The sequence below is a fragment of the Dendrobates tinctorius genome, unplaced genomic scaffold, assembly GCF_039654945.1.
Source record: "Dendrobates tinctorius isolate UK_male_01 unplaced genomic scaffold, ASM3965494v1 ptg000295l, whole genome shotgun sequence".
Lineage (NCBI taxonomy): Eukaryota > Metazoa > Chordata > Amphibia > Anura > Dendrobatidae > Dendrobates > Dendrobates tinctorius.
Genome location: NW_027361962.1, coordinates 1798602 through 1826562, shown reverse-complemented (window position 1 = coordinate 1826562; position 27961 = coordinate 1798602). Strand labels below are relative to the sequence as shown.

Below are 27961 nucleotides of genomic sequence, written 5' to 3'. Positions count from 1 at the left end.
GAGAAGGGCATGCAAGAGATTGACTGGCTTTGTGTGGCGTCACAGGGGCTATAAAAGGGCGTGCGCGCCGACCGCCATCTTACTTCTGCCGATCTTAGCATTAGGGAGAGGTTGTTGCTGCTGATTCAGAATAAGGGAGAGCGTTAGGCAGGGAAGAAGAACAAAAAAATCTGCTTTTGCTGTTAGTGATTTCCACTTACAACACAACAGTTTGTGTGCAGTGACAGGGTAGGCTATATTTTTGTGCATCAGCTCTGTTGGTGATTAGGCTGCCTTATAAAGGCTCCCTGATAGCTGCATTGCTGTTTGCACACTGCTGTGCAAACTGTTTTTTTAAAAGCAAAAATACTTTTCTTCCTCTTTTCTGCACAGTTACCAAGCGTTCATTTTCCACCCTTTTATGTGCAGCAGTCATGCTTATTAGGCTGCCTGCGTCCATACTTGGACTGAGAGCATCATTGTCAGCCTCCTAAAATCTCTAGTGAGATCCAAATTCTCACCAATACTATATACCTCATCTACCTTGTCATACACGATCCAATTTCAGCCTGTTACATTGAGGTGTAATCTATAGTGGGCCTGAGATACTAGTTCAGCATCCTCAAATCTATAGTGAGATTCAAATTCTCACCAATACTATATACACCCTCCACCTTGTCATACACCATCCAATTTCAGAAGAGGGTGCCGCTGCCAATAGATCAGAAGAGGAGGAGGAGGATTCGCAGCAGGCAACGACATCGCAACAGCTGTTATCTGGCAGGACCGTAGCAGTCCAAAAACGTGTTACAAAAACCAAAAGAGTTGCAGGACAGCTTGGCCAGACGGTCAAATTAGCACAGCGTGCAAGGCCTCAAAATGTCTTCCTTAGTAGGAAGAGTGCAGTGTGGCACTTTTTTGAACAAAATCCTAATGATCAGGCAAAAGTAATCTGTAAGAAGTGCGCAAAGACCTTTAGCCGAGGGAAAAATCTGAGAAATTTGAATACCAGTTGCATGCTAAGACATTTAACCACCATGCACTTGCAAGCATGGACGGACTACCAAACCTCGCGTACCACATGTGCACCTGCTCCGAATGAAGGTAGTCAGCAACGCTACATAGCTTCCCCCACTGTAAGCCCACCGGTTAGCACACCACCAGCAGCAAATGTCGAGGTGTCGTCGCAAGGGCAAAGCAGTCATGGAATCACAATGTTATTGCTACTGAATCTAGGCCATCAGCAACACCACCAACACCATCACCAACCCTCTCTCAGTCCGCCATGTCCACCGCTAGTTCCACCATATGCAGCTCTCAAGTTCAGCTCACCCTACCAGAGACTCTGAGTAGGACAAGAAAGTACTCATCCTCTCATCCGCATACACTGGCTTTGAACGCCCACATTGCCAAACTAATCTTGTTAGAGATGATGCCCTACCGATTGGTTGAAAGCAAAGCTTTCCGCGAGCTCATGGCCTACGCAGTACCACACTATGACCTACCCAGTCGGCACTTCTTTTCGCAAAAAGTCATCCCAGTCCTCCACGTGCATGTGAAAGACCGCATTGTCCATGCACACAAGCAATCAGTGAGTGGAAAGGTGCACCTCACAACAGATGCATGGTCCAGTAGGCATGGCCAGGGCCGTTACGTGTCCATCACTGCGCACTGGGTTAATATGGTGGATGCAGGGTCCACAGGGGACAGCCGCAGTAGGACAGTGCTGCCTAGCCCACGGTATAGGAAACAGTTGGCTGTAGGCGTTAGACCCTCCTCCTCCTCCTCCAGAAGCGAAAGCTCATCCACAGAGTGCAGTCGCACGAGCACTCCATCCGCAGCTGCCAGTGTTGCACACGAGGTGTCCCACTATCGAACAGCTAGTGTTAAGCGTCAGCAGGCTGTGTTGAAGATGATGTGTTTGGGCCACAGCAGACACACCACGGAGGTACTGGTCGACTATTTGCAGCGACAAACTGAGTCATGGCTGGGCAGTCTACATCTTGAGGCAGGCAAGGTAGTTAGTGATAACGGCCGGAATTTTGTGGCAGCCATAGCCCTTTCAAAACTCAGACACATACCTTGCTTGGCTCACACCTTGAACCTGGTGGTGCAGTGCTTCCTCAATAATTATCCAGAGTTAACAGCCCTGCTCCCTAAGGTGCGAAGACTGTGCTCGCACATCCGCCGGTCGCCCGTACACTCCATTCGTATGCAGAAGCTTCACCTTCCCAAGCACTGCCTAATTATCGATGTTGCAACAAGGTGGAACTCCACCCTGCACATGGTTCAGAGGCTGTGCAAACAGAGGCAGGCTGTAATTCATTTGTGGGAGGATACACGGGCAGGCAGTTTGCGGGCAGACATGGAATTGTCTGGTGTGCAGTGGTCAAAGCTGAAAGACCTCTGTAAAGTCCTTCAGTGTTTTGAGGAACGCACACGGCTGGTAAGCGCAGACGACGCCATCATAAGCAGGAGCATCCCACTTATGCGTCTGCTCATGCAAACTATGACGCACATTAAGGAGCAGGCATCTGCAGCCGAGGAGAAAGAGGAGGAGGGAAGCCTTGATGACAGTCAGCCATTGTCTGCTCAGGGAAGTCTCGTGGACGAGGTGGAGGAAGAGGAGGAAGAGGAGGATGATAGGGATGATTATTTTGGGGAGGAGGATGCTTCTCAGGGGGCAAGAAAAAATGTTGGCGTGGCAAGGTCAGGTACAGGGTTTGTGCGTGACTGGAGGGATGTTGATTTGCCAGTAAGTGCTCCTCCACCCAGCACTCGCAGTGCATCATTGACACCTGAAACATTGGCCCACATGTCTGATTATGCCTTGCAGATCCTAAAAAGAGACCCCTGCATTGCCAAAATGATGAACAATGATGACTACTGGTTGGCCAGCATCCTGGATCCACGCTATAAAGGCAAATTCCAAAACATCATGCCACAGGAGAACCTAGAGCTAATATTGGCTAGCAAACAAGCAACTCTGGTAAACCGTTTGTTTGAGGCATTCCCAGCACACAGCGGCGGTGATGTTTCTCCCACGAGCCGTAGGCGGCAACATGGAAGAGGTGTTCGTGGTGCACACAGCCGAAGTGGCGTTGGACACAGGGGTTTCATGACCATGTTGTGGACTGATTTTTCAAGTACCGCTCACACGACTGGTAATACTGCATCGATTGAAAGTGACAGGAGACAGCAGTTGTCAACTATGGTAACAAACTACTTCTCCTCCCATATCGATGTTCTCCCTCACCGGTCATTCACCTTTGAATATTGGGCCAGTAAACTTGACACCTGGCCTGAATTGGCACAAAATGCCTTACAGTAGCTCGCTTGCCCTGCTGCTAGTGTGTTATCTGAGTCTTCAGTGCTGCTGGATCAATCCTGACAGAAAAAAGGACCCGTCTGTCGACCCAAAATGTTGATGATCTAACCTTCATTAAAATGAACCATGCATGGGTTTCAAAGGATTTTGTCCCACCCTCCCCTGCTGACACGTAGGTTGCCAGAAAAATGGCTCGCTTTTGTCCTCTTCCGCGGACTTCTCCAATTACTCCATTTGCAGCTGCTGAATGTCCAACATCAACATATGCCATTTTTTCCACCTCCCTAACTGGGCTGCCTCCCCCCAGGGCCAGGGTCACCACCTGGCGCACGCACCCGTGCGGGTGCCGTTGCCCTGGACAGGTGGGTGGGCCCACTCTTGGGCAACGGCACTGGCACAGGGTCCCTCATAGTACAATCAAGTGTCTCTGACGGTGGGGGTGCACACCCGCCATCAGACACACCGGCGTACTATGAGGGGTCCTGTGCCAGTACCGCCGGCCACGAGTGGGCCCCCCCTTGCTTGCTCAGGGCACCAGCACTTGCACTACTTACCGCTCCCTTCTCCACCACTGTGTAGTCTGGCCTGTTAAATACTTCACTGGGACTGCCAATACAAATTTGGTGAAATGATAGATGATGGTTAAGACATAGCTATGCCCTGTCCTGCTGGGCTCTATCTTCAGATGATCAATGGCTTCCATTTGTTATGGACGTCGACTCACAATGAGATGCAGTGGTGGTTTATCATCAGCTTTCACGGTTTTCCGACTCACAGATGTGTGACAATCCTGCCCACATTTTTAAATGTGTCCTCTCATGCCAATCCAATAGAATCGCCTACGGCCTGTAGCTTGTGTCTTTTGCACTCCAAAGTTACCTGACAGATCATGATAGGCAGTGAGGACAATGTCTACATCTCTCCCTGTGATCACAATTTGATGGAGATGAGTAACGGTGATGGGTTCCACGGTACTGCGATACAGCAAACCTTTCTTCACAAGAACTGTATTCGCTGTCTCCACAGACAAAGTAATTGAGGGTCAGCATCGCCTCTGAGAATTCTCCCGGGAGTTTTTCCCGTGATTAGTAATTCCAAAATGTCTGCAATCACTCGACTTTCTGCCTGTACTTGTATCCATCTCGTTTCCTCTTGCGGAGAGTCTGGACTGTTTTACTGAGACTGAAATATATATGAAGATTGAAAAATACCCCAACAGTGTATACTGGTGTACGCTTCGAATACATAACTCTTTTTCTACTTTTAAGATTCTTGTCTAATCCATACTGAGGCTGTGAGTGTCCTTGTCGGACTCCGGAAATATACACGCAGATTTTTAATGTTTAAACTATGCTATATATACCTGCTATCCAGTGATACTGTACCCTTTCACAATTTTCTACAATCACGTTGAATCCATACTGGGCCTGAGACCGTCTGAGTCTGCCTCCTGATATATAGACATAGGTTTTTAATGTGTAAACTATGCTATATATCTGTTATCCTGTGATACTGTACCCTTTCTCAACTTTCTACAATCTTGTTGAATCCATACTGGGCCTGAGAACATCTGAGTCTGCCTCCTGATTAGAGATGAGCGGTGTTCGAGTCGACCTGTTCGCCAAGTTAAAATTCCAGCTGTTTTGGGCGGTGTTCGAGCCGTTCGTCGAACTTGAACACTTTGCTTAAAATTTGGCTGTTCGAGGTTCCGTTCGAGAACGGTTCATTCACCAAAAGCGTAACTTCATTTTCACATTAATAATGGTTTTCAATGTTAATAGACTGTTTCATGGCATAGTAGCGGTGTGTGTTAGCAAGCGGTGTAGTACACCTGTCAAGGAGCTACACCGTTAGTGTTTCTAATAATTTTTTACCGCATCTTGTCCAGAAAATCCTTTAGGGCCTTGTAGCACTGTCTGCTACTCAGCAGAAGAGCCCACCAGTGAACCTAGCTATGCCGCCTGTTTATGAAAGAACCAGTTTTTGACTGCATTTAGCACAGTTAATACTTTGGGCCTAGTAACTGTGTCTGCTACTCATCAGAGGAGCCCACCCGTGAACCAACCTGTGCTGCCTGTTTATGTAAGAACCATTTTTTAACTCCATTTAGCCCAGTGAATACTTTGGGACTAGTACCGGTGTCTACTGCTCAGCAGAGGAGCCCACCTGTGAACCTAGTTATGCAGCCTGTTTATGTAAGCACTGTCTGCTACTCAGCAGAGTTGACTACCCGTGAACAAAGCTATGCCGCCTGTTTATGTAAGAACTGCGTGCTACTCAGCATAGGAGCCCAGCTGTTAAGCAAGCTACAGCACCTGTGGTTTGGACACTTAATTTTTTCATTCTTTCTGGAATGCCAGTTAGGCCTAATTCCGTAATTCCGGTTGACCTGCACTTGCTGGGAAATCCTCGTTCGCGGGAAAGAATTGGAATCCCAGATCCCCATCACTAAAGGTGTTCAGCGGGTTATCTGCACCTGTAAGCGACACATGCTGGTCCTTTCAGTGTAGCACGCATGCAGCCCCGGACATGTAAGGGCATGACAGACCTGTTCTATTGCTCAATCTCGCGTGCCAGAGCCTCGCGTGTCCCTCTAGTAAGCTTGACGCGTACCGCAGGGGCATGCCGGAGTCTCGTTCGTTAACGGAATTAAGCTGACAAATTGCTAGCACAACTAAAAACGGACATCCACCACCACCCACAGAATCGACAAAGCTTGCAATCTGTCCATCTTTTCTGTAGCTGGCATGGTTAAGGTTTCCCAGGTGGAGTCGAATTAAGCCGCAGGCTCCACTCCCGGTGGTGCCCTTCTGGACATTCCTTTAAGGTTCAGTTTTGCAACTATACTGCCCCCGGAAACCAAAGACTTTGCCTTCATGGACGCTGTTCGGAGGTTCGTGGGAATAACGCTGCCCGATCGGCAGTTGGCATAATTTATGGTGGGAAGTCCGACGATATATGATCGTCTTCGATTTCAGATTTTTAGGTTTTTTTTGTATTTTACATTTTTATTCCAGACTTTCTTGACTTCATAAGGGCATGACATGCCTATATCTGTGTCTCCTCCTTTTACTCCTCCACCTCTTTTCTATATGTAGTTGCCCTTTTCCATATGTTATTTTTGTATTCTGAACATTTTGTCTGCTTTGGGACACCTTTTAAGGTGTTTTGTAATTGTTTTCTATGTGTTAGTATGTGTTTGTGTTTGCCTGCCATTGTTTTCAATGGTGTTCGACAGTGTTCGTCGAACGTTCGACGAACTTGCCTCCTGTTCTACGAAACAAAACGAACTCAAACACTAGTGGGGTGGCTCAACACTACTCCTGATATATAGACGTACATTTTTATTGTTTAAACTATGCTATATATACCTGGTATCTGGTGATACTGTACCCTTTCTGCCACGAAGTCCTCCTGCACCCACCACTCTAAGTGTATCACTGACACCTGGAACATTGTCCCACATGTGTGATTATTTCTTGCGGACCTTCTTGTTATATTGTGGTTTGATCCATCCTGAGCGTGTGACAGTCTGTGGGTTACTCCTGCAATTTAGATGTACATTTAAAAATTACCCCAACACTAGTGTATAGAGCTCTACGCTTGTGATACATTACCCATTTACTGCTTTTTATATTCTGGTCTAATCCAAACTGACCAAGTGAGAGTTATTTTCTGACTGTGGAAATAAATACTGAGATTGACAACAATGACCCCTACACTGTGTACAGCTGTACTCTTCAGATCCATTACCGTTTTACAGCTTTTTATATTGTGTTGTAATCCATACTGAGCCTGAGAGCGTCTGTGCCTGCCTCCTGAAATATCTACGGAGATTTGGAATGTTTAAACTATACTATATATACCTGCTATCTGATGATACTGTACACTTTTTCTACTTTTTATATTCTTTTCTAAGCCATACTGAGCCTGTGAGTGTCTCTGTGTGACTGATTGAATATATAGGGAGATTGACAATTATCCTTTGACTGTATAGAGCTGTACTCTTCTGATACAGTACCATATATCTGATGTTATTTTGGGTTCATTTTCTGCAAAATATTGAAGTTTAATGGAAGAGGCCGCGGACGTGGGGGGGCCAGCTGGTGCTGATGGTGGTGGTGCATCTTCTGGTAGTGGCAAAAGTACAATAGCAGCTAAGGCAGGAGGTGTTGAGCCTTCGTCATGGTCTGGCTCCGGAACGCCTGGAAGGCTACCTTTTTTGGGAGTAGGTTAACCGCTTTTAAAGCCGGAGCATCAGGAACTGGTTTTGGCTTACATTGCCGAAACAGACTCCAGCAAATATGCCCTCCTCTTCTGAAGTTTCAAAAAAATGCAAGCACTGAGTCATCAAGTGCTGGCTCCTGGTCAGGAAGAACCCCTTTCCTTGTGTCCTTCACCCCCACCAAAAGTGAATGATGCAGCAGGCCACACTTCACATTAGTCCATGTAGCTCTTTCTATCATACCATGCCTGGGTTATCAAGTCAAATTGTGAATTCCCCAGTCCAAGATGAATCTGACATGGAGTGTGGGTGGCCAGCCAGGGCAGTGGGGTTAATCGGTATCGGGCCAGTGTCTCAGAGGGATGTGTCACGTTGGTGGTGATGACCCGTTCCGTGGCCCTGGGCGTCCATGCAAAGGGGTGAATAACGTTTATAGGTGAATGATACGTGACGCCACCTGTGGTTTCAGATCAGATTGACCCGCGCTGCAGTGTAGCTTCTCTGGGACAGATGTTGTGGTGCAGCTAAGATGTAGAAGCCCTGCACAGGTAGGGCCGTAGTCGCAGGGCAGATGAAAGAGTTGGTAGATGGTGTGCAGTGCAGGATGTAGCAGAGCCATGCGCCAGGCGCAGGAGAAAGATGACACCTGTACTTGGTAAGTGCCGTCCAGGACCCAGAGTACAGATGGAGGAGTTGGTCAGCCTGGAAGCAAATTAGGAATTCTCTCTCTGCAGATAGGTAGTGTGGCCTCCGTTCTAGTGCTTATCTGAGTGAGGTACTCGCAGTACTGAGTTCACTGAATTTCCCCCTGTTGACTCTCTTTTGAAACTTTCTCGTATGGCAGGCAGCCGTAGCCTTTTCCTTCTGGCTCACACAAGTCGCTGCTGGGGCCTCCGAGCCTTAGTTGGGAACAGAGCATTTACAGCTGCTACTTCCTCCGGTTTCTGCTGCAGGACCGTCAGTGTCCCTACAAACGTCTTCCGCATTTCCTGACAGTGACATTCTGGTCAGAGAGCGCGATGGCATCACGTCTGTACGCCCTCTGTCTAAACAGTCCATGTGCAGTGAGATGGAAGATGGGGACGACGAGGAGTCCAGACTAGTACAGGGATTCCCTAGCGAGGAGACTTATTTAACTGTTTTCAATGTTGGGACAGCAATTTTTGGGGAGCACTATAATCTGGAGAATGATATATGAGGCCCACCATACACTGGAGCATTCCAAAGGTGGACATCAGACACTGGAGCAGCAGTTACAGGGCCCATTATACACTGGAGCAATAGAAATGGGGCCCATTATATATGGAGCATTATTTAGGCACATAAGACAGTGGAGCTTCATCCATGGGGACCAACATATACTGTAGCATTATGTGGAGCTCATCATATACTGTATGGAACATTATATGGGACCAATGATTCTGTATGGAGAAATATATGGGCCTCATTACTGTCAAGAACACCGCACTGTACTTGCTCACTGAGCCAGTGCGCGTGTCCTGAGTGTCAGGATCCTGTCAGCACCGGCGTGCAGCCTCCGCTGAGCAGGGACTCACCCGCAATGTAGGGGTACCGGTACAGCCAGAAAGTACCGATGCACAGGACCTGTGGATGCTGAAGTTCAGAAAGCCGGCATAGGACCTATGGTCATGTGAATGGTCATGTGACTGCAAGGGGGCGGGGCTTAGCATCCTGCTTTCAGAGAAGCTAGATAACTCAGAGTCAGGCAAAGCAGAGGTCATGCACAGTACAGACCAGTGAGGTACAGGAGGGATAAACAGACGGGAGGGTCAGACAAAGCCAAAGGTCATACACAAAATATCAGTACAGTACCAGGGAGGAGACAGAACGGATAATCAGGGCCAAGCAGAGATCAAAACCAAACAGACATAGGAGGTACCAGGCAGAATCCAATGCGATATCCAGAGAGCAGACCGAGTCATACACAGAGAATCAAGTAACCAGAACACAGCACAAACACACTCAGGGGTCACCACACAATGCCAAGGGTGAAAGTATAACTGACGGGGGATGGGAGCTTCCTGAGGCTATAAGAAGCCTCCCCAGAACCAATGAGAGGCCACCATGATAGGTCCCAGGTGTGCAGGTGAGAGTCTGCACTGAGATCAGAACATTAACCCCAGAAGTGCCGGTCACCCAGCACTGGTATCATGACAGTACCCCCCTCTCAATGGGGGGCCTCTGGACCCCCAGGCTTGCCCGAGTACCTAGCATGGAAAGCCAGAACCAGACGATCCACATGCATCAACCGGGCCAGCACCCAGGACCTGTCCTCCGGCCCATACCCCTTCCAATGAACTAGGTACTGTACTGACCGCCATACCAACCTAGAATCTATTATGTGACCAATCTCATATTCCACATGTCCCTCAACTGAAACCGGAGGAGCAGCGGACTCGGATTCTCCCCGGACTGCTTCAAACGGCTTCAGTAGAGATCTATGGAAGACGTTAGGGATCTTGAAAGAGGGTGGAAGGCACAGCCTGTATGCTACTGGTTTGATTTTTTCCACAATCTTGTACGGGCCAATGAATTTGGGGCCCAACTTGGCTGACGGAATCTTTAACTTAATGTTTCACGTGGAGAGCCAAACTTTCTCTCCCACCTGAAACATGGGACCAGGTGTTCGTTTCCTGTCCGCGAAAAACTTATACCTGCCTTGAGACCTAGATATACGCCACTGGACTTCTGCCCATGTATCTTTTAACCGCTGAACAGAGTCCTCAGCCCCGGGGCACACCGAATCCAGACGAGAAAACTCACCAAAATGAGGACTGAACCCATAGTTGATCAAGAAAGGGGACATACCAGTGGATTGACTCACCCGACTATTGAAGGCAAATTCAGCCAACGGCAGTATATCACACCAGTCATTCTGTCTAGCAGAAGTCAGACATCTGAGGATCTGTTACAGAGACTGATTAGTGCGTTCCGTCTGACCATTAATCTCAGGATGGTATGCAGACGAAAAAGACAGAGATATCCCTAATTTTTTGCAGAAAGCACGTCAAAACTTAGCCACAAACTGCACACCACGATCAGACACCACATTCAGGGGTACCCCATGCAAGCGGACCACATGCTGCACAAACAATCTGGATAAGATCTCAGCAGAAGGTAATGCGGACAGGGGTACAAAATGAGCCTGCTTAGAAAATCCACCACTACCCATACCACCGTATTACCCCTGGAAGAGGGAAGATTGGTAATAAAATCCATGGACAGATGGGTCCACAGTCTTTCGGGAACTTCCAAGGGCATCAGCTCCCCCGCCGGCCGGCTATGGGAGCTTTTAGAACGAGCGCAGACCCCACAACCAGAAATGAATTTCTTTATATCAGAACCCAGAGTAGGCCACCAGAAGATCCTAGCCACCGCCAGTCGCGTGGCTGATATACCAGGGTGAGCACACAACTTGGATTCGTGGAACTCTTGCAAGAGTTTAAGGCGAAGTTGCTCTGGGACAAACAACTTGCCCCCTGGCTTGGCCGCAGGAGCCAGCGACTGGGCCCCCTCAATTTCCCATTCCAATTCAGACGAGATCCCTGCTAACACCACCCCAGGGTGCAGAATGGAGGACAGTGGCTCAAGGACAGACACAGGGTGAAAACTACGAGATAAGGCGTCAGCCTTGACATTCTTTGACTCTCGACGGAATGTAATAGTAAACTGGAAGCGAGAAAAAAAAAGTGACCAACGGGCCTGTCTGGGCATTAATCTTTTAGCAGACTCGATGTAAGACAAATTTTTGTGATCAGTGATCACAGTAACCGGGTGACTGGCCCCCTCCAAAAAGTGCCTCCATTCTTCAAACGCCAACTTAACCGCAAGAAGCTCTCTATTGCCTACATCATAATTTCTTTCAGCAGCAGAGAACTTCCTGGAAAAGAAGGCACATGGCCTGAGTTTGGGTAGAGTGGCAGGCCCTTGGGACAACACCGCCCCCACCCCCACCTCGGAGGCATCAACCTCCACTACAAATGGCTTGGAAGGATCTGGCTGTACCAAGACAGGAGCAGACATAAAACATTTTTCAGCGTCGCAAAGGCCTCTTTTGCAAGCGAGGACCAATTTCTCACATCCGCACCTTTGCATGTTAGATCCGTGAGAGGTTTGACCACTTGCGAAAACCCCCGGATAAATTTGCGGTAATAATTGGCGAACCCCAAGAAGCGCTGAAGACCCTTAAGATCTCGGGGTTGCACCCAATCCGCAATGGCCTGCACCTTCTTGGGGTCCATGCGAAAACCCTCACCGGATACAATTAACCCCAAAAAAGACAATTCTTGCACACAGAATACACATTTCTCCAATTTGGCATACAGATGATTTTCTCTCAGTCTTTGGAGAACAGTTCGTACATGTTCCAAATGAGAATGCTTGTCGGGGGAGTAAATCAAAATATCATCTAAGTAGATAACGACAAAACGACCAATGAGATCCGAGAATACCACGTTGATGAAATTCTGAAATATGGCGGGGGCGTTGGTAAGACCAAACGGCATGACTAAATTTTCAAATAGTCCCTCGGTCGTGAGGAACGCGGTTTTCCATTCATCCCTCTCTCGGACCCTTATCAAATTATATGCCCCCCGAAGATCCAGTTTAGAAAACCACTTTGCCCCTGTTACGCGGGGCTTAGGTCAATTAAGGCTGAAATACCCGGGGCCCCTGCGGAGTCCCTCCAACTAGGGAAAACCCTGTCTGACCCTCAACCCAGGGTTTTTGCTAATGGTGCAAATGCCTGAGCCTCCAACCTTTCCTTATCTCCTGTTCAGCCCTAAGCTGAACCCTCCACCCTCCACCCAGTGAGGCGTCAAACCACCAAAGCCTACACAGTAATGACAGACAGGGAGAACTTAAACAGCACCGCGCCGCATACACACAGGACAATACTGTAATGTGAACAGGGCAAAGCAAAACACAAATATAGGAAGGCGAAAAGGTGACAACGGATCATACGCCACCAGATACGAATTTCTCTCTCCAACACCTCCTCTCCAGACCGGAACCACTTGGCATAAAATACAAGCTATAATCAGCGACGCCCATAGGCCAGCACGACTATTTAAAGACCGTGGACATGACCAAGCATCCCACCTGATTTCCAGCTAGATTAACCCCCGATAACCTGAGTAAAATCAAGCCGGCGCCACTGAGGCTATAGTGGACGGAGTTGGAACTACCGCTGCCTGCCGGACGCTGTGGTGTGAATAGCGTCCGACAAGACAGTACCCCGTCTTCTACGAGGGACCCCAGGGCCCTCAAGACTCATAGGACCCGGCTTGTCCGGATGACGGCGGTGAAACGAACTGACCAGCCGATCCGCATGTATGTCCGTGGCTGGTACCCAAGACCTCTCCTCCGGACCATACCCCCGCCAGTGTACCAAATACTGAAGAGTACGGAGCAGTACTCGAGAGTCCATCACCTTGGAGACTTCAAACTCTAAATCGCCATCCACCATGACTGGAGGTGGCATCGGCGTCGTGTCCACAGAGCCTACCACCTTTTTCAATAAAGCCCTGTGAAACACGTTGTGTATCTTGTATACCGCAGGAAGTTCCAACCGATAAGCAACTGGGTTAATGATGGCAGCAATCTTAAAAGGGCCAATAAACCTTGGACCCAATTTCAATGATGGAATTTTGAGTTTTATGTTTTTAGTAGCTAACCACACCCAATCACCCACACACAGGTCCGGACCTGGCACGCGTCTAGCGTCAGCCACTCGTTTGTACCTTGCACTCATGCTCAGCAATCGCTGTTTCACACTCCTCCAGACCGATGATAGTTGAGCTCCTAGCTGGTCCTCCTCCGGGATGCCCCCAGAGCCACCCTGACGCAAGGTACAAAACTGAGGATGGTGCCCATAAACACAAAAGAACGGAGACTCTCCCGATGATTCTTGGCGGTGATTATTTAATGCGAACTCGGCCAAGGGAAGGAATGTCGACCACTCCTCTTGGTTGTCAGACACAAAACATCGCAAATACTGCTCCAGATTTTGGTTCATGCGCTCAGTTTGACCATTTGACTGCGGATGAAACGCCGACGAATGAGACAACTTGATCCCCAATCGTGAGCAAAAAGCTTTCCAAAACTTCGCCACAAACTGGGTACCCCTATCAGACACTATGTCCGACGGAACTCCGTGTAGTCTGACCACCTCCTGCACAAAAACCTGAGCCAACGTCTTCGCGTTGGGCAAGGAAGGCAACGACACAAAATGCGCCATCTTCGAAAATCGATCAACCACCACCAGGATGACCGTGTTCCCCGCCGAGGCAGGCAAGTCCGTGATAAAGTCCATGGAGATTTCTGTCCATGGCCTACTAGGTACCCCCCAGAGGCTGTAGAGTGCCAGCAGGACGGGATCTGGGCGACTTGGCCCTAGCGCACGTGATGCAAGCTGCCACGTACGAGACCACGTCCTGCCGGATTTTTGGCCACCAGAAGCGGCGCGATACCAGCTCCAAGGTGCCCCTAACCCCTGGATGACTGGCCAGGACAGAGTCGTGGTGTTCCCCCAACACCTTAAGACGAAGATGAAGGGGTACGAATGACTTGTTAGCGGGAAGTCCTGGCGGTACCTCCTCCTGTGCCTCGGAAATCTCCGCCTCTACCTCAGTCGTGAGAGCCAAAACCACTACACTTTCCTGGAGGATGGGTACCGGATCTTCCCGAGGTTCTCTCCCCGGAAAACACCTGGACAAGGCATCCGCCTTGGTGTTTTTAGCCCCAGGACGGTAAGTCACCAGAAAGTTAAATCGTGTAAAAAAACAATGCCCAGCGAGCCTGCCTGGGAGACAGACGCTTGGCCGACTCCAGATAAAAACCTGCTCTATGGTCGGTGATGACTGTGACCTGGTGGGCCGCCCCCTCCAAGAAGTGTCGCCATTCCTCAAAAGCCAATTTGATGGCCAACAACTCCCTGTTGCCGATATCGTAATTCCGTTCGGCAGGCGACAGCTTCTTGGAGAAGTAGGCGCATGGACGCATATTGCTCAAGGACGAGCCCTGTGACAGTACTGCCCCCACTCCCACCTCAGACGCATCGACCTCCACAGTAAAAGGTTTAGATACGTCCGGTTGCACCAGAATGGGGGCTGAAGCAAAACGGTTTTTCAGAAGCTCAAATGCACGCACCGCAACCTCAGACCAGATAGCGAGATTGGTACCTTTTCTCGTCATGTCCGTGAGCGGTTTGGCTATAGTAGAAAAATTCTTAATAAACTTCCTATAATAGTTGGCAAACCCAAGGAACCGCTGGAGCGCTTTTAGATTATCAGGCCGTTCCCATCGCAGCACCGCTTGCACCTTCGCGGCGTCCATTTTAAACCCTGCGGCGGACACAATATATCCCAAAAAAGGCAACTCCTGAACAAAAAATACGCATTTTTCAAGCTTAGCATAGAGCTTATTCTCACGAAGCAACTGTAACACCTGCCTGACATGCTCTAAATGAGTGTCCCGGTCGCTCGAATAAATGAGGATATCATCCAGGTACACAATCACAAATTTCCCCAGCACATGAGCGAATACATCATTTATGAAATGTTGGAAAACAGCAGGCGCGTTTGTCAACCCAAATGGCATAACTAGGTTTTCAAAATAACCCTCAGGGGTATTAAACGCCGTCTTCCATTCATTGCCCTGACGGACCCTTAAGAGGTTGTACGCCCCCCTGAGGTCAAGTTTGGAAAACCACTTCGCACCAGCAACCTGGTTGAACAAATCAGGGATCAGAGGCATCGGGTAGGGATCACGGACCGTTATCTGGTTTAACTCCCGGAAATCCAGACACGGGCGTAACCCCCCATCTTTCTTCTTAATGAAGAAAAACCCCGCTGCTACAGGCGAGGATGAAGGCCGGATGTGCCCTTCACTTAGGCTCTCCGCGATGTAGTCTTTAAGAGCTTGTCTCTCCGGACCAGAAATACTAAACATCCTAGCCTTTGGCAATTTGGCCCCGGGTTTTAACCTAATCACACAGTCATAGGTTCGATGTGGAGGCAGTTCTGAGCAACCCCTCTCAGAGAACACGTCCGCAAAATCCAGCAATGCCTCCGGAAGGCTGGACTTCACGGCGGACACACATGTGGCCAAGCAATTTTCCTGGCAGAAACCACTCCACTGGACTATGTCCTGGGTTCTCCAGTCAATCACCGGGTTGTGCTTGGACAACCATGGGAAACCCAGGACCATCTGTGCTGGGAGATTATTGAGCACCCTACATGTAACCCACTCAGAATGTAGGACCCCAATGTGGAGTTTAACCTCAGCTACGAACTCAGTAATCTCCCCAGTGGGAGGGGAGCGGCATTAATGGTAACCACCCGAATAGGATGAGGGAGTTTTTCGATCTTAAAACCGGCTGTGCATGCAAACTCCTCATCCATGAGATTGGTGGCGGAGCCACTATCCACAAACACTGATATTGGTAGCTCTCTGCCCGCAATAATAACCCTGGCAGGGAGCATACATTGGGATACCATCATGGAGGATATGCATACGCTCAGTTGGGCCTCCTCCATACCCTCTGAGCTTACCAGTTTTCCGCCGGTGCGACTTTCTTAGGCTGGTTTCACATTTGCGTTTTTTAGCGCTGGAAAAAAACGCTAACCTGCGCATGCGTTTTTTCCCCTATCTTTAACATGGGTGCGCATACTTGCGCGCTTGTAAGCGCATGTATGCGATTTTCATGCGCTGCGTTTTTTTGGGGTGTGCGATTGGATTTTCCAGACGCATCATGTTGCATTTTTTGGCCCTGCAAAAAAGCGCATGCGCACATATGCGCACGTTTTGCGCTAAAAAGGGCCATTATAGCCTATGGATGCGCATATGTGCGCACTGGCATGCTCATGTAAGCGTTTTTTTGCATATGCGTTTTTTTTTTTTAACCATGGAATTTAGGGGTTTGAGTTAGAGTTAGGGTTAGTTAAGGGGGTTTAGGGTTAGGGTTAGGGTCAGGGTCAGGGTTAGGGTTGGGTTTTGGGTCAGGGTTAGGGTTTAGTATGGTTTGGTTAAGGGTTAGGGTCAGGGTTAGGGTCAGGATTAGGGTTAAGTATGGTTTTGTTAAGGGTTAGGGTCAGGGTTAGGGTTAGGGTTAGGGTCAGGGTTAGGGTTAGGGTTAGGGTTAGGGTCAGGGTCAGGGTTAGGGTTAAGTATGGTTTTGTTAAGGGTTAGGGTCAGGGTTAGGGTTAGGGTCAGGGTTAGGGTTAGGGTTAGGGTTAGGGTTAGGGTCAGGGTTAGGGTTAGGGTTAGTTAGGGTTTAGGGTTTGGGTTAGGGTTAAGTATGATTTGGTTAAGGGTTAGGGTCAGGGTTAGGGTTAGGGTTAGGGTCAGGGTTAGGGTTAGGGTTAGGGTCAGGGTTAGGGTTAGTAAAGTCATGGTTTGGGTAGTGTGAGGGGCCACCTAAAAATGTTGGAAAAAAACGCAAACGCGGTAAAAACGCGCTAAAAACGCATACAAACGCATAAAAACGCTGCGTTTTTTTCATGCATGCTCATAAAAATGCTTGAAAAAAACGCAGCAGTTGTATGCTTATGTATGCGTTTTTTCAATGCGTTTTTTTGCGGGAAAAATGCGCTGCAGAAAAAAGCAAGTGTGAAACTAGCCTCAGGTAGCACAGGACAAGCATTTACATAATGATCTCTTTTACCACAGTAAAAACATGCTCCTTGCTTCCTGAACCCAGGAACGCGACGCTTAACATGTGATACCCCAGCGATTTGCATAGGTTCAGTGGGCTCACCTGCAGCAACCACACTTGCACCCCTGCTTTCCCCCAGGGGCAGCGCCTCCTGCGCCCCCTGACGCAAACGGCGATCAATACGAATAACCAAACTCATGGCAGACTCTAACAATGCAGGAGTCTCATACATCAGGAGGGCCTGTTTAACTCTTCCTGAAACCCCATGAATAAACTGACTCCGCAGCGCTGGGTCGTTCCACTGTGTGTCTACTGCCCAACGGCGAAACTCTGAACAATAGTCTTTCGCCATGCGTTCCCCCTGACGGAGGGCGTGGATTTTAGATTCCGCTAGAGCCAATCTGTCGGGATCATCATAAATGAGCCCGAGTGCTGCAAAAACATTCTCAACCGAATGAAACGTAGCAGAGTCAGCTGGTAAGGAAAACGCCCATGCTTGGGGGTCCCCACTCAGTAATGATAACACCAGACCCACCCGCTGAGCCTCATTACCTGAGGAGACAGGGCGCATGCGAAAGTATAGCTTGCAGGCCTCCCGAAAGATGACAAATTTGCTGCGTTCCCCAGCAAATCGTTCAGGCAGCGGAATCTTCGGCTCTGCACCTGCAGAAGCCGCTTGCACATTAGCTACAACCAGGCCCTGCTGCTGAACTGCCCCCTTCAACTCGGTGACCTGTAAGGACAGCGCCGCCAACTGGCAGTTTATGGAAGTCATGGAATCCATGGACCACCAAAATATTGTTGGCCGATTATAATGTTATGCGGGGCTTAGGTCAATTAAGGCTGAAATACCCGGGGCCCCTGCGGAGTCTCTCCAACTAGGGAAAACCCTGTCTGACCCTCAACCCAGGGTTTTTGCTAATGGTGCAAATGCCTGAGCCTCCAACCTTTCCTTATCTCCTGTTCAGCCCTAAGCTGAACCCTCCACCCTCCACCCAGTGAGGCGTCAAACCACCAAAGCCTACACAGTAATGACAGACAGGGAGAACTTAAACCGCACTGCGCCGCATACACACAGGACATACTGTAATGTGAACAGGGCAAAGCAAAACACAAATATAGGAAGGCGAAAAGGTAACAACGGATCATACGCCACCAGATACGAATTTCTCTCTCCAACACCTCCTCTCCAGACCGGAACCACTTGGCATAAAACACAAGCTATAATCGGCGACGCCCATAGGCCAGCACGACTATTTAAAGACCGTGGGCGTGACCAAGCATCCCACCTGATTTCCAGCTAGATTAACCCCCGATAACCTGAGTAAAATCAAGCCGGCGCCACTGAGGCTATAGTGGACGGAGATGGAACTACCGCTGCCTGCCGGACGCTGTGGTGTGAATAGCGTCCGACATGACAGCCCCTGATAGTTGGTTACATAAATCGGGAATCAACGGAAGGGGGTACGTATTCCGTACAGTAATCTGATTAAGCTCCTGGAAGTCGAGACAGGGACGTAACCCGCCATCTTTTTTCTTTACAAAAAAGAAACCTGCTGCCACAGGTGAGACTGAAGGACGTATGTGTCCTTTGCGCAGACTTTCAGCAATGTACTCCTTCATAGCCAAGCGCTCAGGACCGGACAAATTAAACAGATGGGCTTTAGGTAATTTAGCCCCCGGGACCAGCTCAATAGCGCAGTCAAAAGGTCTATGTGGCGGTAACGTCTCGGCCTCGCTTTCGGAGAATACATCTTTGAAGTCCTTCAGGCATTCCGGAATACCTTCCAGCTCGACAGATGATACAGACACAGATTTAACAGGTTCAACCAGCAGTGCGGATTTATCACATAACTCACAAAATCATTAAACCTCCATTGAACAATCTCCCCCGTTTTCCAGTTAATAACTGGGTTATGGCGTTGTAACCAGGGCATGCCCAACACCAACCCTGCAGGTAGATTGTCCAGCACAAAACAACTTAGGTTTTCCACATGAGTAGCGCCCACTCTGAGCGAAAACACGTCAGATATACAGTCATGGCCAAAAGTTTAGAGAATGACACAAATATTATATTTTCACATGATCTACTGGCCTCTGGTTTTTATGTGTGTTTGTCAGATGTTTTCATCACATACAGAAATATAATTGCAATCATATTATGAGTAACAAAAGGTTATATTGACAGTTAGAATGAGTTAATGCAGCAAGTCAATATTTGCAGTGTTGACCCTTCTTCTTCAGGACCTCAGCAATTCTCCCTGGCATGCTCTCAATCAACTTCTGGATCAAATCCTGACTGATAGCAGTCCACTCTTGCAAAATCAATGCTTTTATTTTGTCTGAATTTGAAGGTTTTTGTTTGTCCACCCGTCTCTTGATGATTGACCACAAGTTCTCAATGGGATTAAGATCTGGGGAGTTTCCAGGCCATGGTCCCAAAATCTCTATGTTTTGTTCCCTGAGCCATTTAGTTATCACCTTTGCTTTATGGCAAGGTGCTCCATCATGTTGAAAAAGGCATTGTTGATCGCCAAACTGCTCTTGGACGGTTGGGAGAAGTTGCTCTTGGAGGACATTCTGGTACCATTCTTTATTCATGGCTGTGTTTTTAGGCAAGACTGAGAGAGAGCCCATTCCCTTGGCTGAGAAGCAACCCCACACATGAATGGTTTCAGGATGCTTGACAGTTGACGAGACAAGACTGGTGGTAGCGCTCACCTGGTCTTCTCCGAATAAGGCCTGTTTCACACTTCCGTTTTTGTGTCCGCCAAACGGATCCGTTTCCGTTTTTTTGACGGAAACGGATGCAAACGGATCCGTTTTTAAAAAACCGGATCCGTTTTTTTGACGGATCCGCGGTAACCGTAATGGAAGTCTATGGGACAAAAAAAGGGATCCTGCAAAAAATGGCGGATCCGTTTTTTTACGGAAACCAACGGATTTTGACGGATTTGAAAAAACGGAAGTGTGAAACAGGCCTAAGCCGTTTTCCAGATGTCCCAAACAATCGAAAAGGGGATTCATCAGAGAAAATGACTTTACCCCAGTCCTCAGCAGTCCACTCCCTGTACCTCTTGCAGAATATCAGTCTGTCCATGATGTTTTTCCTGGAGAGAAGTGGCTTCTTTGCTGCCCTCCTTGAGACCAGGCCTTGCTCCTAGAGTCTCCGCCTCACAGTGCGTGCAGATGCACTCACACCTGCCTGCTGCCATTCCTGAGCAAGCTCTGCACTGCTGGTAGCCCGATCCGCAGCTGAAACACTTTTAAGAGACGGTCCTGGCGCTTGCTGGTCTTTCTTGGGCGCCCTGGAGCCTTTTTGGCAACAAGAGAACCTCTCTCCTTGAAGTTCTTGATGATGCGATAGATTGTTGACTGAGGTGCAATCTTTCTAGCTGCAATACTCTTCCCTGTTAGGCCATTTTTGTGCAGTGCAATGATGACTGCACGTGTTTCTTTAGCGATAACCATGGTTAACAGAAGAGAAACAATGATGCCAAGCACCAGCCTCCTTTTAAAGTGTCCAGTGGTGTCATTCTTACTTAATCATGACAGATTGATCTCCAGCCCTGTCCTCATCAACACCCACACCTGTGTTAATGGAGCAATCACTGAAACGATGTTAGCTGGTCCTTTTAAGGCAGGGCTGCAATGATGTTGAAATGTGTTTTGGGGGATAAAGTTAATTTTCTAGGCAAATATTGACTTTGCAAGTAATTGCTGTTAAGCTGATCACTCTTTATAACATTCTGGAGTATATGCAAATTGCCATTAGAAAAAATGAAGCAGTAGACTTTGTAAAAATTAATATTTGTGTCATTCTCAAAACTTTTGGCCATGACTGTACAGAGAATTCCCTCCTTAGTGAGGGGAGAGGAGTCAATGGCCATCACCTTGATCGGAACCTTGAGCCTAACTGTCCCTATCTTGCAGTGTGTGACCAATTGGGAGTCAATGAGGTTAATAGATGATCCGCAGTCCACAAAGGCTGTAGAGGAAAAAGAACTACCGTCCACAAACAGTTCCACAGGCAGTAACACTTTAGAAAACGAGGAAAATGGTACCTGAGGGTCTGAGCAGTCTCCCCGTTGACTACCCAGACCTAGTTGTTTCCCGCCGACCGGGTTTGAAGACGGGCAATCAGGACACTCCCTTTTCCAATGTCCTGTTTTACCGCAGTAAAAGCATAACTGCTTGTCCTTCTGGCGTTTCCTCTCCGTATCCTTCAGGGAGAGGGCGCCTACATCCATGGGCTCAGGGGCAGTCTCTTTTCCACTGGGGAATAATGGAGTTTCCACCTGCATCACCCCACTGGCCCGCAGCCTGCGGTCCATCCGGACGGCCTTGGTCATGGCGTCCTCGAGAGAGTTAGGTGAGGGATGTAATGCCAAGGCATCCTGCAGCCGCTCGGACAAGCCTCTGCGAAAGAGTCCTCGGAGTGCGGTGTCGCTCCAAGAGACCTCTGCGGCCCAGCGGCGGAATTCAGTACAAAACAACTGAGCTGAGTGTTTCCCCTGACAGACACTCATCACCATGTCCTCTGCCAATCGCACTCGGTCCGGCTCATCATAAATGTGCCCGAGGGCCTCAAAGAATACATTCACAGACACTCTCTCAGGGGCAGTGGGAGAAAGGGAGAAAGCCCAAGCTTGTGGTGACCCTCTTAACAGAGACATAACGACCCCAACCTTCTGACTTTCGTCCTCAGAGGAACGTGGTCTCAAATCAAAAAAAGTTTGCACCCCTCCATGAAGACCCTGAACTCCTTTTTGTTTCCAGAAAAAAAGTCAGGCAGTTTAACAGGTGGTTCTGGGGACACCAAAACAACATCACTCGCCCCAGCCCCCAGAGACCCAGCAGCTAAAGCCCCCCGCACTGTCTCAGAAACCTGCTGCTGAGAACGAGCTAGAGCTCGCAGCTCCAGAGATAAACCCTGAAACATCTGACTCAGACTTTTCATCTGGTCAGCCAGAGACTGTATGGGATCCATAACTCTCTGCATAAAAACCCCCCAAAAACTTAATGGTCAGTTATAATGTCAAGAACACCGCACTGTACTTGCTCACTGAGCCAGTGCGCGTGTCCTGAGTGTCAGGATCCTGTCAGTGCCGGCGTGCAGCCTCCGCTGAGCAGGGACTCACCTGCAATGTAGGGGTACCGGGGTCAGGTACAGCCAGAAAGTACCGATGCACAGGACCTGTGGATGCTGAAGTTCAGAAAGCCGGCATAGGACCTATGGTCATGTGAATGGTCATGTGACTGCAAGGGGGCGGGGCTTAGCGTCCTGCTTTCAGAGAAGCTAGAGAACTCAGAGTCAGGCAAAGCAGAGGTCATGCACAGTACAGACCAGCGAGGTACAGGAGGGATAAACAGACAGGAGGTCAGACAAAGCCAAAGGTCATACACAAGATATCAGCACAGTACCAAGGAGGAGACAGAACGGATAATCAGGGCCAAGCAGAGATCAAAACCAAACAGATATAGAAGGTACCAAGCAGAATCCAAAGCGATATCCAGAGAGCAGACCGAGTCATACACAGAGAATCAAGTAACCAGAACACAGCACTAACACACTCAGGGGTCACCACACAATGCCAAGGGCGAAAGTATAACTGACAGGGGATGGGAGCCTCCCCAGAACCAATGAGAGGCCACCATAATAGGTCCCAGGTGTGCAGGTGAGAGTCTGCACTGAGATCAGAACATTAACCCCAGAAGTGCCGGTCACCCAGCACTGGTATCATGACAATTACTCTGTATAGCGCACTATGCGGTGGCCATAATACTGTATGGAGTAATATACTGTCCGTTTTTGGAGCTATTGGAGAATTTAAAATGGATATCAGTCATGTGATGTAAGAAGTGAAGTATTTTTCATTGTACTATACCGCTATTTCTCTGCCGTATCAGCGGATCATGAATTGTGGCACGTGTTAAAGGAGCCCAGTGACACTTTTTGGCCCAGGGCCCACGAAAATCTGGAGCCAGCCCTACCCCCCCCACAACTTTAGCCAAATAACCCCCAGTTTTCAATGCCTAACTATTATTATAAAGTAAATTAAGGTTGACAAGCTTAAGTAATAAGAATTGATGTTTTTCGCATTAAAATGGGCACTGTAGGTGTGTTTCCTGTCCTCCACTCACTTCCGACCTTGGTTCCCCATTGACTTGCTTTGGGTTTCGTGTTTCAGTCGGCCTTCAACTTTTCACGATAATCGGCCGATTTCATTCGACCTGACTTTTGAGAAAGTCGGGTTTCATGAAACCCGACTCGACCCGAAAAAAGGCAAAGTCGCTCATCTCTAGTGGTGACTCGTCATCAGAACGGTTACCTGTAAGAACTTCCTCTTTGCACCGCCACTCATCTCCCCGCACATCGCTTTCTCTTTTCTCCATTATGGATTATTCATCAAATGTTTCCCTGGACTTCAAAACTGTGAAAATAACAATATATAATAAAGTCACAGACAGAAGGAAAACTCACTTGGAAAGTTCTAGATGAATGCTTTTACTACAAGCTCGTGTAGCCCCTGAGCAGCCAACCGATGACGACATCACCACCTCCTTTATCACCAGTGCTGCCCTCAGAGTCAGTATAGCGGTGCCTAGTGATAGAAGCCGGGGTCGCTGGAGTAGGGTCCACTGATTTCCTTCATTATTTTGTCTTCACATTTCGGATGCCCTGACATTTTTATTTTCCATCATAGAAGAATTGTTTTGCTTGGAAATTTTGCATTTTTGGGGAAGATATTTTTAGTGGGATCGGAAGCTATTTTTTTTTTATGGTGTTCACTTGTGATATAAATGTAATGTCTTTTATTTACATGCAGCTCAATATGGTCTAAACCAGTTTTTCCTAAATTTTAGTTCTCACGGCCCCCACGGGTCATGTTTTCAGGATTTCCATAGTATTGCACAGGAGAGAGGATTCCTGATGCCTTGATGATACTTCCACCATCTGTGCAATACTAAGGAAATGCTGAAAATGTGAGCCGTGTGGACTGGTGTTGGGGAAATACTGGTCTAAAATAAAGAGATAGGTAGATGAACATTTGCTATATGCCTGCACTCCTGTCTTATATGCAAGGCCATTGTCATGACCGCACTCGCTGATGCTGGTTATCATAATGTGTGGATGTGACCTGGGGTATCCAATACATGACCACCGAGTCTGTCTAATAGCATTACAACTCTATAATGTGTAACTGAAGCTCACAAATAACAACCCAAAGCTGCCACCACTAAGGCAGTTACCGATAACTGATAAGTGACACAAACATAGTCCCAAATATAAGCAAATTTCACATGCAGCATATCATACAGACCCTCACTTGAGAAGCATGACTAAGACCATACATAAAGGCAACAGCAAACAACTTTTGGACCCTATGGCGGCTCAGTAATTTGCACTATTGCTTTGCAGCGCTGGGGTCCGGGGTTTAAATCCCACCAAGGACAACATCTGCAAGGAGTTTGTATGTTCTCCCCATGTTTGCGTGGGTTTCCTCCGGGTTCTCCCAACTTCATGTCACATTCTGAAGACATACTGATAGGGAATGTAGATTGTGAGGCCCAATGGGGACAGTACCGACAATGTCTGTAAAGCAATGTGGAATAGCGCTATACAAGGGAGTAAAATAAATGTAAAAAATAGCTAAAAACATATAAAAAAAAACAGTACAAGGAAGTCATACAAGGTTAAGAACCAGACAAAAGGAAAAATTAACAGCGCAGTTATAGGCCCCAAGGGAGGCACAATGCAGATGGGCATGTATGAAGGAATGAGGAGAAGACGAAGAAGTATAGCTCATGCTGCTCACATAATTCTGCATCGTGCGGTCAAAAACCATAAATGTAATAGATGTGATATCACAGAGCACAATCCCACCGACATTCAGAGATTTACCTCCCGTCTCTCGTCTTCTGTCTCTCTTGTTCCTTCTTCCTGGCTGACTCTGGCCCCGCCCCTCCCTGTAGCCCCGCCCCTACTATGTGACCCCGCAGGCTGATAGCTGTGAGGCTGTAGAGGGGAGGGAGCAGCTGTGAGGGTCCTGTCTCCACTGCTGACTGCAGGCTGTGCTGATTCCTTCTACACTGTGTCAGAACTGCAGCGCCGAGCGCTATCTGTCAGGTGCAGGGGCGGACACAGACTGCAGAGGGCCCCTGTGCAAGAAATCTTCCCGGCCCCCCCCAATACTGCAACAAATATGAGTAAACATATAGGTTGTATGCACACGGGACTATGGGATGGAGGATAATCATTATAATTTGTTATCACTAACCACAGGTAGTTACTATGCCCGGGCAATGCCAGGCTCTTCAGCTAGTATATTTATAAACAGCATAGAATAAATTGAATTACAATGCAAAGAAGCAGTGTTATCACTCACCAGTCTGCAAATGTTGGCTGTAATCCTGCTGTATGGAGGCAGAATAGGGTTTTAGGCCTGTAGTATAATGATCCCTGGCTTTAACTTATCAGCTTCCGCCTATAAATATATAAAGGGTAAGTAAGAATCTTCACCATAGCGTATAGCATCAAGAACACAATCTGTCAAAGGACACATTCAGACATCTGTACAAATCGATCCAAGATCAGATGGCAATGCATGGACTGGCCAAGGTTCTCGTGATCTGAGCATAAGGCCGGCGTCACACTAGCGATGAATACGGACGAGAGCTATGTGATACAACATCGCATAGCACTCAGACCAGTATTCATCCATGGGGCAGCTCCTATCACCGTTTTTTTCCTCGGCCGTATTGTACGTGCGAGTGAAATTGGAGCACGCTGCGATTGTCACCGACACTCGGCGCACTCGCACCCATATATGTGTATGGGTGCGAGTGACAGCGCACATCACTCTGATATCATCCAAGTGCTGGGCGATATATGCCGACGCTGGCAATGGAGGAAAAGGAGAAATTAGTTTCTCTGCTTCCTCCGCAGCTGTGCTCCGATCCGCTCAAACACAAGGATGTCAGCACTATCACACGCACATACAAGAACAACACAGAATCCAGGACAAGGGTCATTAATGGCAATGGTAGGCCTGGCACACGGCCGGACTGGGACAAAAATGCAGCCCTGCCACACAAATCCCACCAGTCCACAAACTATAGCACTCATCAGCCCCGATCAGTGAATTTTTGCTATACTTTGTCGTCCCCTCATCACTCTCTTATAGGAGTTATTTGAAAAGCCACATGTGAATGGCACCACAGTGTGTATGATTGACCACAGCTCCATTTACATGGGCCCCTTCTCTTCAAAGCTACGTTTCCCAGGATCATGGGGGTCCCAGCGGTCAGATCCACAACAAACAGAAAGTCATCCCCTATCCCCACATAATGCTCCATACAGTATTATGTGCCCCATATATTACTTCATACAGTATAATGGGCACCAAATATTACTTCATACAGTATAATGGGCCCCATATATTACTTCATACAGTATAATGGGCCCCATATATTACTTCATACAGTATAATGGGCACCAAATATTACTTCATACAGTATAATGGGCCCCATATATTACTTCATACAGTATAATGGGCACCAAATATTACTTCATACAGTATAATGGGCCCCATATATTACTTCATACAGTATAATGGGCACCATATATTACATCATACAGTATAATGGGCACCATATATTACTTCATACAGTATAATGGATCCCGTATATTACTTCATACAGTATAATGGGCCACGTATATTACTTTATACAGTATAATGGGCGCCATATATTACTTCATACAGTATTATGGGCCCCATATATTACTTCATACAGTTTAATGGGCCCCAAATATTACTTCATACAGTATTATGGGCCCCATATATTACTGCATACAGTATAATGGAAACCACATATTACTTCATACAGTATAATGGGCACCATATATTACTTCATACAGTATAATGGGCCCCATATAGTTCTCCCCAAACCCCGCTACTCTGGTCTCCTCAGTGTATTCTGGTCCTCCACACTGCTTGGCACAGGGACATCATTAACTTTACCTATATAATTGTCCACTTGGACTGATAGTAATAATGATTTGCTTGTACCCTGTTGTCTGGGGCTGGCCCACTTTATGGGGGTGCTCAGGGCATATGATTATACACCAGCAAAGTATCAGAGGCTCAATGTGACCAGTGCCACCTAGTTTCCTACCCCTCTTATTCTACTTGTACTGTGGGCACATGACTGGTACAGAGGAAAAGAAAGAAAGAACAGAGAGAGAGAGAAAAGAAAACAGAGAGAGAATGAAAGAACAGAGAGAGAGAAAGAAAAAAAGAAAGGTTAGAGAGATTAAGAAACAGAGAGAGAAAGAAAGATTCTATAAAGATACTATAGCAGCCCCGCTTCCGCTGATAGGGAGAGGGTTAAATTAACCCTTCACGGTTGAGCCAGTGATGTCCAAATTATTCCACAGAGTGTTCCTAGCAACTCAAATGACCAAACGGAGACGTGTCTCTGTATGGGACGATACAAACTAATCGCTAACACGTTTATTGTGGTCACTTCTTTTATAACATTTTGTTTAATTATGCAAAGTTCTCAACTACCAATAGCATCATTTCACTTTATAAGCCAATAATATTGCAAGAAAACCGGAAACTGCATATATGTCCGTTTCCAAATAGCATATTCTTCAGAATTCTACACCCCCGGTTCCCTTATCTTGCACCTGATGGGAAGTCTAGTTTCATGACAGCCTGAACTTTTTCATCCTAATTACAAAAAT

The 27961-nt window shown here is 47.8% G+C and overlaps 1 protein-coding gene across 1 annotated transcript in view; it reads right to left on the bottom strand.

Moving 5' to 3' along the window:
* LOC141073046 (uncharacterized) overlaps positions 1-25225 on the bottom strand; it is an 81189-nt gene extending 55964 nt beyond the window's left edge. The window contains 2 exon segments of the mRNA XM_073560365.1: positions 23541-23642; positions 25115-25225. Of these exon segments, the coding sequence (XP_073416466.1) occupies positions 23541-23604 (64 nt within the window). The 5' untranslated portion in view covers positions 23605-23642; positions 25115-25225.
* Positions 25226-27961: the final 2736 nt, after the last annotated feature.